At 48.8% G+C, this 11,507-nt stretch overlaps 1 protein-coding gene across 2 annotated transcripts in view; it reads right to left on the bottom strand.

Annotated features, from left to right (window-relative positions):
* Positions 1–7,111: 7,111 nt before the first annotated feature.
* STXBP1 (syntaxin binding protein 1) overlaps positions 7,112–11,507 on the bottom strand; it is a 59,413-nt gene continuing 55,017 nt past the window's right edge. For both annotated transcript variants that reach the window (XM_019728631.2, XM_019728630.2), the window contains one exon: positions 7,112–9,068. In XM_019728631.2, coding sequence (XP_019584190.1) covers positions 8,986–9,068 — 83 coding nt within the window. In that variant the 3' untranslated portion in view covers positions 7,112–8,985. The remainder of the gene's footprint in view (positions 9,069–11,507) is intronic.

The following is an 11,507-nucleotide window of genomic DNA, read 5'->3' as shown; positions in this document are numbered from 1 at the left end:
CATCTGGGGATGGTGTAAGTGGCTGTATCTTGTGAACAGAGGGATCCTTGCAATGATGGTTGGGAGATGGGGAGGGAGGGTCAGAAACACGGAGGTGGGTGTTTACTCTTGGCAATGAGGCAGATTGGAGCAGTGATTGGTTAAAAGTGGATTGAAGTTTGTTTGCCCAGGACTGTAGACAGGGTGACACAGGCCCCAGAAGAGAGAGAGGCCTGGCCCAGTACCCAAAACTTGAGGCCAGCAGGAGGGCTGTCCCTTCAGCCCACAGCAATGGCCTCTACTCCAGCTGGACATTGGCTCTCCTCCCTGATCTGAGTAGCTCCCCCTGCAGAAACCTAGCCCAGGCAAAGGATCCCCACAGTGACCCCAGCTGCCCCTCCCGACTCATGCCTCCTAGGTTTATACCTTTTCACCTGAGGCCTGGCTCAGGGCATAGCTTTGAATCCCCAGCCAGATGGAGCAGCCTGGCCTGCAGCCCCTCAGGCTGCCTGGAGCCCACAGGTGTCAGCACTGGGACCTGTACTCCCTCCTGTGTTAGCACCAGGGTTGCTCCTGGGGGGTCAAGGGCCAGGCTGAGAAATGTGGCTGCAGTCACAGGGCAAGGGTGACCAGGCCATCCTAACAGGTGGTGGGGGTGGGGAAGGAGATGCTGCAGGTCGGAGGATAACCCTTCCTGGAGTTTGTTTGGAGATCCTCTCTCAAGCTCCCTATCCTGGGCCACAGGCCATCAGCTACCCCAGCAACACCCTCCCATTGCTGCCTCTCAAACTGCCTTCTGGTCCTACATTGGGGACTGGTGGTGGTGGGCCGAGAGCTGCTGGAGCTGCCGGACTTTGTGGTCTGGGTCTTGAGAGGAGTCGGTGCAGTGAGCGGTGGAGGAGTGAGCAGTGGAGTCGGTGCAGCGCACACAGCCTGGCAGTGAGCGGTGGGCTGGGGCACTGCCACCTCTGGGAGGTTCTGGAGGGAAGGAAGCCTAGACCTGAGCGAGACAGGGAGGCCAGGCACCACTAAACATGCCTGAGGCCTTGCCCGCTTCTGTGGAGCACATGGCATGGGAGATTCATTCACCCAGGGTGTGTGTGTGTGTGATATATAATACTACTCCCACTAGTGTGAGCTCATCAGGACCCAGGCTGTCTTGTTCATGGCTGCATACCCAGAGCCTAGGATGAAAGCTGGCACATAGTAGTTTCTCAGCAAGCATCTGGCTAAGACCAAACGGGAAAAGACTTCCCAGATAGCATAGTAAGGAAATCGATGGACCCTCATCTCAGCAAAACAGTAATTTAACTGGTGAAGATTATTTTTTTTTTAAAAAGAAACAATTGGGCCAGCCCAGTGGCTCAGGAAGTTGGAGCGCCGTGCTCCTAACGCTGAGGACATGGGTTTGATTCCCACATGGGCCAGTGCTGCGCCCTCTACAGCTAATATTGTGAACAACGGCTCTCCCTGGATCTGGGCTGCTAAGTGCTGTGGCGGGCTGCTGTGCTGCCCTGTGCGGCCAGGACTGGCCAGCGGCCAGTGTGAGTGGCTCACAACCATCATGAGCGGCCGGCAGCCGGCAAGAGCTGCCATGAGATGCTGTGAGCAGCCGATTGATGACCAGTGACCAACTGCCTCAGCCGGGGGGAGCGCAAGGCTCGTAATACCAGCCTGGGCCAGGGAGCTGTGTCCTACACAACTAGACTGAGAAACAACGGCTTGAACCGGAGTGGGGTGGGGGAAGGCGGAAGAAGGGGGGGAAAAAAGAAACTCATTTAAAATGTCTGGAGGGTGGACAGGTGGCTCAGTTGGTTAGAGCGCGAGCTCTGGGCAACGGGGCTGCCAGTTCGATTCCCACATGGGCCAGCGAGCTGTGCCTTCCGCAACTAGGATGAAGTCAATGAGCTGAGCTGAGCTCCCAGGTGGCTCAGTTGGTTGGATGGAGCGCGTTCTCTCAACCACAAGGTTGCTGGTTCAATTCCTCGAGTCCCCCAAGGGATGGTGGGCTGTGCCCCCTGCAACTAACAACGGCAACTGGACTGGGAGCTGAGCTGCGCCCTCCACAATTAAGACTGAAAGGACAACAACTTGAAGCTGAACGACACCCTCCACAACTAAGATTGAAAGGACAACAACTTGACTTGGAAAAGTCCTGGAAGTACACACTGTTCCCCAATAGTCCTGTTCCCCTTCCCCAATAAAATCTTTAAAAAAAAAAAAGTGTCTGGAAAAAGTGTCCTAAGGGTATACAGTAAATGGGAAAAACATCCGTTGAAGAAAATCCAACTCTTCATGAGAATTAGTGTGGTATTTGAGCAATGACCACTCCCTTATCTGCTGTGGTATCATAATACATATATTTGCTCTTTGCCCCCAAGTTTCTAGCACAGAGCTCCTGAACCCTTGGAATTTCCTGATTGAGAGGAATATCTTTTATTATTCATAACAAGACCCTTTTGACCATATCTGAATTTATGCTAATGAGGTGATTCCTGGGTGGGGGATAGCTTCAGAATGGCAGCTGCTCACCAGAAAGACCGTGCACATAATTAGAGGGTTAGAACTTTCAGCTGACCCCCCCAGCCCCACCTCCTAACCTCTGGGAAGGAGAGAGGGGCTGGAGGTTGGGTTCAATTACAAGTGGTCAATGATATATAATTAACCTTGCCTACTTGGTGAAATCTCCATAAGAACAAAACTATGGGGTTTGGGGAGCTTCCAGGTTGGTGAATATATGAAGGTGCTTGGAGGGAGGTGTGCCTGGAGAGGGCATGGAGGCTCTGGGCCACCCCACCCCAATACTTTGCCCTATATATCTCTCCCATTTGGCTGTTCCTAAGTTGTATCCTTTATAATAAGCCAGTTAAAGTAATTAAAGTGCTTTCCTGAGTTCCGTAAGTTGTTCTAGTGAATTATCAAACCTGAGGAGAGGGTTGTAGGAACCCTCAAATTTGTAGTAAGCTGGGCAGAAGTGTGGGTAGCCTGGGCACCCCATTGGTGGCTGGCATCTGAAATGGGGGCAGTTTTGTTGGACTGAGCCCTTGACCTGTGGGGTCTGCACTAACTCTTGAGTAGTTAGTGTCAGAATTGACTTGAACAAGTGGATACCCAGTTGGTGTTAGAGACTTGGAGAAATGGTGTGGTGTGCAAAAGCAACATGTATTTGGTGTCAGAAATTAACATATGCCTGCTCCTCCTCCCAGTTCTGTGTTATGGAAGTTTTACCTCGGATGGATGCACTACTCTGGGTAGGTTGTGGTCAAGAAGATGGGGTCTCCCTCCCCTCCCAGCTCCTAGTATGGGGCTACAGTTTCACCTAGGGAGGGGCAGGCTGCTGGCCTTTCTCATCCTCCTCTGCCTGCCGTGTTACAGAATTTCTATGTAAGCAAGTCCCACAGGGAGGACTTTCCCACACAGACCCACTTGTAGGGTGGAAGCTCTACTCCAGATGCAGCAGGTTTAGAATACTTGGACCCTAACGACTCACACCTCAGCTAGCTCATAAGGTGGAGGTTCTACATTGTGGGGGTAAGCTGAGAAGATCACTTGTAGAGCAGGGTGTCACTCCAGGAAAAGGAGGTCTCACTCCCAGCCTGGGTGCAGTGGTGTATGGGTTCTGCTCTGGGGAAAGACAGCTGTGAAGACAAAGAGCTCCATAGTTCTGCCTAAGGGAGCTGATGATTTGGATCAGAGCTTTGAAAACTCCATGCCTAGGGTGTTTTCAAAACCAAAAGAGATCTTGGTAGAGAGCAATTAAGAGGAGGCTAGTAGCTTCATGATATAAGCAAAACAGCTGAGCAGCAGACGTTTAATAGAATCAGAAAAAGAGACAGCCAAGAGGAGCTCTTCTGGGATCATTCTCAGGAAGGCACGTACGAGGCTGCACCCACTCAGAAGAAATCAGTGCAGGACACGGGCAGACTTGAAGGCATTACCCAAGCCATCAAAGATCCCCCCCATCAACATGGGGCTAACGTCTTATTAGCAGGAGGGGCTTAATCAGTTAACAAACACTGAATAATAAGATACTCTGACCCAGGACTGACTCCTAGGAATTCAGACTTAAAAATAATTTCACATCAATAAAGACTGTAAGCAAAAAATACATAATAATTTCACAGTTATCTCTAGAAGTGAGGAAGACCATGCATGTCCAAGGCTGTGCCTCTCATGAATGAGCAGAGAGATCTCAAAGCTATTATTCCTTGGCTGAATGTGGGACAAAAAAACCATAAACTCTCTGAACTGTGATAGCTAGTGGCCTTTAAGTCACATACACACATCCAATAGTAAGGGGTAAAAATCTAATGCACTAAGGGGGCTTAACCCCAACTTCTGACCAATAAGTTATTTATGCCAACTCAGGGATGACCCCTAAATAGCAAGCCTAAAGATAAAAAGCAAGGGAGAAATCTGAGCAGGGACATCAGAAACTGTACACTGTGAGGGAAATAGACTTCATAGAATTAGTTCAGCCAAGTAACTAAGTAAATAGTAACCAAGCAAATAATGCCCCTGGGAGGGGTTGTAAATAGTTAGAGTTGCTACAATATATTATCTAAATGTCCAGTTTTCAACAAAAAGGTGCGAGGTATGCAAAGAAATAGGAAAATATGGCCCATACACAGAGGGAAAACAGTCACTAGACTATATCCAAGGAGGCCTAGATGTTTGACTTACCTGACAAAGACATTAAATCAACTATTTAAAATATGTTCAAAAACCTAAAATAAACTATGTCTAAAGAACTAAAGAAAGGGTGGTCAGTTATCTCAGTTGGTTAGAGCGAGGTGCTAATAACACCAAGGTTGCTAGTTTGATCCCTGTATGGGCCACTGTGAGCTATGCACTCCTTAAAAAAAAAAAAAGAACTAAAGGAAATTCTGAGAACAATGTCTCACCAAATAAAGAATAACAATAAAGGGAAAGAAATTATTTTTTAAACAAATTCTGAAGTTGAAAAGTAAATAACTGAAATGAAAAAAATTCAGTAGAGGGCCTCAACAACAGATTTGAACAGGCAAAAGAAAATATCAGCAAACTTGAAGATAGGTGAATTGAGATTATCCAATCTGAGAGGCAGAAAGAAAAAGAATTAAGAAAAATGAACAGAGCCTCAAAAACCAGTGACACACCATCAAACATACCAACATACACATAATGGGAGTCCCAAAAAAGAGGAGATAAATGGGAAGAATAAAATTTGAAGAAATAATGGCTTAAAACTTCCTGTATTTGATGAAAAACATTAACTTGCATATTCAGTAAGCTCAATGGACTCCAAGTTGAAAAACTCAAAGAGATTCACACCTAGATACATCATAGTTAAACTATAGAAAGACAAAGACAAAAGAATCTTGAAAGTAGCAATAGAGAAACTATCACATGCAAGGGCTCTTCTATAAGATTAACAGCTGACCCCTTGTGAGAAACCATGGAGGCCAGAAGGCAGTGGAATAACATTCAAAGGGCAGAAAGAAAAACTGTCAACTAAGAATTCTATATCCAGCAAAACTATCCTTCAGCTCAGTGTCACTCTTCCACAGGCATCACTCACAGGAGGGGACAAAGTCCCTCATCAAGATCATGTGGATTTGAGCCTGCCTGATGCTGAGGTCTGTGCTCCTAGTCACTGTCATTCTGCCTCCCAGGAACAAATGACTGGTGTCACACTGAATTGGGTGTGCAAGCCTCTTAGCAGGGTCTGGCTGAGACCCTTAGCTTGGACCTGGGCCCCTAGAAAGACAGAGTGACAGACTGCAGCTCAGGGACCTGTCTTGGTTTAGGATGGCTTATTGATTCAGCACTATCTGCGTTGGTTTGTTTCAGAACCACCTGCCCCTCCAAGAATATTTAACACCATTGGAGACTTTTTGGAGGAATGACCTGCAGGCTCCCTCTGTACACAGAAGTCCAGGAGAACCAGGACTTCTGTCAGGAGCATAAAAAAGGCCAGACTTGTTTGCCTTTGGGTAGTAGTGAGGGGGATGGAATGGAAAGAGGTGCCAGGGACCCTGAGTCAAAGGATGTCAGAAACAATCAGGGACAGAGAGACTTGCAAACAACTACTGTGGGCCTGGAGGATACAGATGTCTCTGGGAAGATGGAGCAAACATTATTTACTTTGCTTTAATGTAGACACCGTGTAGAACAATTTAGAATTTAAAAATTCTAATCTTGGATCCCATTCCAAGGTGTTTTGGTTACTGGTGAAGCAACTCCTGACATAAGACAATGAGTGTCGGATGCTCCCCAGCTGGAGGGAGCTTTGTGAGTTACCGCATCTCACTGAGCCTCAGCTTCCTCATCTATAAAATGGGAAGGACCCACCCAACAGACAAGGTATGTGAGGGGACTGACATGGAGCAGGAACTCAACAGATGGTCACTGTCATCATTACCTCCCTTAAGGCAAGTTTCACCGGACAACAGCTGCGTTGGGGAGGTTCAACTTCCATCAACTGGCTCTGACCTGTTAAAATTTCTTAATGCTACTAAGGAGATAAGGATTTGAATGAGAGAGTAACTGGAGACAAGAGTTCCTACAAATAACCCCATTTCCCTATGCCCAGTGTTCTAGCAGGTTTCTGGTGTGACCCCAACCCTAACTTAAGGGTCTACTATGCAGGCTGGGCAAAGCTCATCGCAGTCTCCCCAGGTCATGGAAGGCCTTCGAGACAAGCAGGACACACACCAGCTTCCGATCTGGAAAGAAGTTCATAAGAAGGCTAGACAGTGTGGCAGCAGGGACAGAGGACGAGAGCAGTGACACTGATAAAGTGACCTCATCACATGCCCTGCGTACACCATCACCACATGCTTGAGAAGGGAGCACTTACAAAGGCAGAGCTTTGCAGTCCCTGAGACAGAAACCTTCTAGACAGGGAGAAACGGGGCACTGGAAAGACTACCTCGTCTACAGGCAGTGCCTGTTGCTGCGAGGGGCCCAAGACGAGCTTCACAGATTGTCCCCAAATGTCAGACACCCATAGATCCTAATACAAGTAACAGTGACCTGGATCCAGAAGACTCCAAGCCAAGGCTGGGGGTAGCTGACGTTCTGTCAGGGACCAGTGCAGAAGCCTTTCTCCCGCCACTTCCCACAGTAAAGCCAGACCGGAGTCACCCTGGACACTGAATGGGCGCTGATTTATTTATTAGACTCGAGTGCTTTAGTACAGAACAGTACAGAGATTATACATGTTTGTGCTTCAATACTTTTAAACACTGAGATTCTGATAATTTCAAGGTAAACAAGTTTCAAGACAGACTAGCTTTTTTAAAATATCCTTTTGATAAATTATTTTTATATAAATAACAGACAAAGGAAAAACCAACATATTTGACAAACAAAGTCCTGAAGCATGAGCATCGTTTGGTCAAGGGGAAGGGACAAAACAAGCAGTAACAGTAAGAAACAAACCAATGCAAGTACCTACAGTTCTGTCCTAAGGAAATAAGATCGATATTTTAAGGGGGAGAAGGGAGACAGACCTGAAAACTAATCTGAGCGCAAAAGGGACATTTCAAAGCCTTGAGAAGAGAACACCACAAAGCATCTATCAGGCGGGCGAGGAACCTATTCTGAAAGGAAAGCGGTGGTGGGGGGGTGTTAACTAGCATACACCACATTTGCAATGACATCACGAGACAGTAATATACACATGGTCTGCAGTTTGAGGGTGGCGGGGGAGGGGGCCGGGCAGGGGACATTTTTGTGACTTCCACTGTCATTATATTCCACGACAACAGCAGCAGAACAAATGGTACTCACTCCCGGAGAATGGGAACTGCTGAGTCTTGAGGATGACGAGCCATCCTGCCTGCATTTGCTTCTTTAATTTTTGCATTAGAGCTAAATTTTGTACAGCTAAGTTTTTATACAGAGAATAAAATGATCATTTTCTCTTACAAGCACAACAACAGATGACCCCACACTACAAAAAATAAAGTATTATGAAGCATCTTAAACTGAGGCTAATCTGAGTGGGAAAAGGTCTGTATAAATGCAACGGGCTAGTCTTCCAGCTACGTGACATCTGAGGGGACGGGCCCTCTGACCAGCAGCCTGCAGAACCCATTCTGTTCTGGTCCATTCCTGACCCTTGAGCGTTACCCCAGGCTGACCCCACTAAGAAAGAGGTGATGGGCATGATGCCTGGGGAAGGAAGGAGTCCGCTCAAAGGAGCAGGCCTAACCGCTTCTCCAAGAGACGAAGGTTCCCAGTGGGAGCCCGCTCCTCACTTGTTTCTCCGGGTAGGGTGATCTGGACTGTACAATGACTCCCCCAGGATCCCAGCGCTTGGACACGGGCCAGGCTGGGTACCGGCTGGCACCCAGCCTGACTTCATGTGGACACCCCACCTCCACCCACAGCCACAGCACCGGAGGACGAGCCCTGGGGAAAGCAAAGCGGTGGGGTCCAGCTCAAACCTCCGGATGCCACCTGATCTTCACTTCCAAGCTGATCTGGATGGGAGCAGGCACTGAGGGGTAGGACTGCAGTGAACAGAACAGATTGATCCTCAGTTTGAAACACTCCCAGAACACACATCTCTGTGCGTCCCAACAAGAACAGGAACAATCCAAGGCTGGTTTTGAAAAACACCCAAGCATCTAACTTCCCATACTCAAGCGATTTGCACAATTCGTACTGGGTTATGTACAAGGTCACGGAATCATAACCAACAGGGAGAAGGTGTCCATTCATTCAAACAGTCCCGGAACCTCCCCAGCAGCCACTTACACGTGAACTTCTCCTCTTAGGATACATACAGAAGTTAACTCTTTTTAAAAAACACAATGCATTCTTTTCTTTTGTTTCCAAGGAGGAGAGGGCATCGGTTAACACGAGAACGCAGCGGCACAGTGCCGGCCAGGGCGTGCAGAGCTGGGAGGGACGGAGGGAGAGGGGTCAGCAAAGTAACCAAGGCATCAGGTCAGCGGCAGGGGCTGCGGAGCACTGGGGAAGAAGGTTCGGTTTTTGGAGGGGCGGCTTATTTTTTTAACTACTTATTTCTTCATCTGTTTTATTCAGTTTCTTCAGCGTGTCCAGCAGTTTCTGTGGGGTGAGAATGTGCGTGGATCCTGGGGGGGGCAGAAAAGAGAGTGAGTTTGCCGGCGCTCGTGTTGCACACTTCCTCCTTCCCTGCTCTTCTAGATTCCCACATCTGCCTCCATTTCCCCGCACCCACCCAGGTCTTGGTCAGTGGAAGCAGGGAGGGGACTGGGGATTGGGGTTTGGGGCCATGTCGTAGGCCTGGGAGACATTTGGAGACTGTGGATAAACGAAACACATCCTCTGGCTCAGGCAGGGTCCCAGGCTGCACCCAGGAAGGAGCACGCCTCTCCCTCAGGGCTCAGCGCCATCTGCCAGGGGACAGGGCAGCTGCTTTTTGAACTCAAGGGGAAGCCAGGGAGAGAAATTCCAAACCATAAGGCAGGAGAAAAGGTTGGGAGTGGGGCAGGGGTTACGTGGGGGCCTGTGTGGAAAGAATGGTACCTGATAGGGAGGCAGTTGATGGGCTGAGCACCCTGGGGGAAGCCACTGACCTCTGGGAGCCAGCTGGTTGGTAAGCCAGCTGGTTGGTACTGCCGTGATGGGCGTGAGGGGCGGGACCTCAGGTGTGGAAGGGAGAGGACCGGGGCACCTGAGGCCTTACCTTGCAGAGACCGCGCATTGTAAGAAATTAGAAATGCTTGCAAAAATTTAAGCTAATGGAATCAGATATACTTCTGCAAAAATGAAACAATAAAAAATAAAAAAATAAATGAAGTCCTTTTTCATAAGGAGAGACAGATCTAGTAAGTGCAGTAAAAAAAGATGCATGGACCGTGTGGTTTGGACATGGACTTACTCAAACAGAACAGAAGTGACTGGTGTGTGAGCATGAGGCCTGCACGCATGCAGCAGTGGGCTTCAAAGAAAGAAATCCTGGTGGGAAAGAAGAACTGAACAAAAGAGATCCGTACTTGAAAATGTGCCTCCCTGGAGATGCAGGCAAGGGAATGGGCCTTCATGGGATGAGGGGAACAGAAATGTCAGGATGCCAGATTTCCACCCCGAGGGCAGGCAAAAGGCGGCTTGGCTGGCTTGCTGGGCATGATTCCACATACCAGGGTCTCTAAGCCTTTGACCACTACCTGCTCAGCTGACCCATGACTGCTGGGACCGCAGGCCTGGGACCTTCCCGGTCATCCAGACCGGCAGAAAACTTGTAAAGCCCTCTAGTGAGAGGGGCTTCTTCCAATATGCCGTTCTCTGCAGTTCAAGCCCCAAACACCCAGTCACTGCTGTGAGTGGCTACTTCCCAGAGCTACCCCGTGCAGGGAGTGGCTCAGGGGCTTCCCAGGTAAAGGCAACAGCAGGGCAGAAGAAAGGGTCAGAGAAAATGGCCCCTGACGCCCTCCTCCCTGGCCATCCACTGAGTTCCAGGAAACAGGAAAGCAGACTTGATTTAGAGGAAAACTCAAAAGGGGACTTCTGATCAGATGCCCATGCCAAAACTGCTCCCTACCCTTGCTTACACGCAAATTCAGGATTTGGGAGAGGCCAAAAGAGGTTAAGGAATCCATGCTCTAGGATTTTCTGATATTATCTGATCACTGACCATCTGATGTTCCCAGTCTTTGACTAAAGAAAGAAAATTTCCGGGACCAAGAGTATGGGACAAGCAGCAAGGCCTCCAGGACGCTCCCCAACAGGCACGTTCCTGGGCCCTTCCTCACCTGGTCTGTTAAACGGCCCAGACCACCTGGTGTTAATCCGAATCACCTGAGAGCCAATTCTGACGCCCAGTCGTCTGTACTGTTTTAAAACCATGGCCAAACTTTTCACCACTACAAATCTGGCAAATTGAGTGGGTGAATTTAATCCCCACTTTGCAAATGGTCTCACTTTGAACCCACGTATGCCTTCTGGAACAGCAAGTGAGTTCCACTGCTCTGAGGGTCCCTCTTATTCTACATAAGTGGAAGACTGTGAAATGGAAACGGTGGCCTCTAAAAACAAAGTCATCCAAAAGACTCAAAGCTGTGGGCCAGACAGCGAGCTCTGCTAGGACAAAAATCCTTCTTTCTTCACTAGTGGAATCTGAAAATTGGATGAGTTCTTACAGATCAGCGGGTCTAGTCTCTGCATTCAGCCGAAACAGGCCTACTGACTCAATGTCCAGGATGCCACTTGGGTAGGTGTGTATTTCAGAGCAGCCCAGGTGAGTGTGATGATTTGCCAGGTTTGGGAAACAGTGCTCTGGCCCACCTGGCACCTACAGATGGGAGAATGAAACCCAGAGCAGTGGAGTGCTTGACTGCTGCAGGTTGGTGGCACAGCCAGGCCCAGAAGCCATGCCACTGGTTTCAGTTCTGGGTACCCTGGGGCCTCCTGAGCCCCAGAAGGCGATGTGCAAGGGGAGGGCTTAAATAGCAGCTGGGCAAAGGGTTGGCTCTGAATTCAGTTTCAAATCTGAGTCCCCCTGAAAAATGAAACTGGTCTGACCCCCACCTGGAATAAAGTACAACACTCAA

The sequence above is a fragment of the Rhinolophus sinicus genome, linkage group LG04 (genome assembly GCF_036562045.2).
Source record: "Rhinolophus sinicus isolate RSC01 linkage group LG04, ASM3656204v1, whole genome shotgun sequence".
NCBI lineage: Eukaryota > Metazoa > Chordata > Mammalia > Chiroptera > Rhinolophidae > Rhinolophus > Rhinolophus sinicus.
Note: the sequence above shows the minus strand (reverse complement) of the source record. Positions and strands in the feature narration are given on the sequence as shown.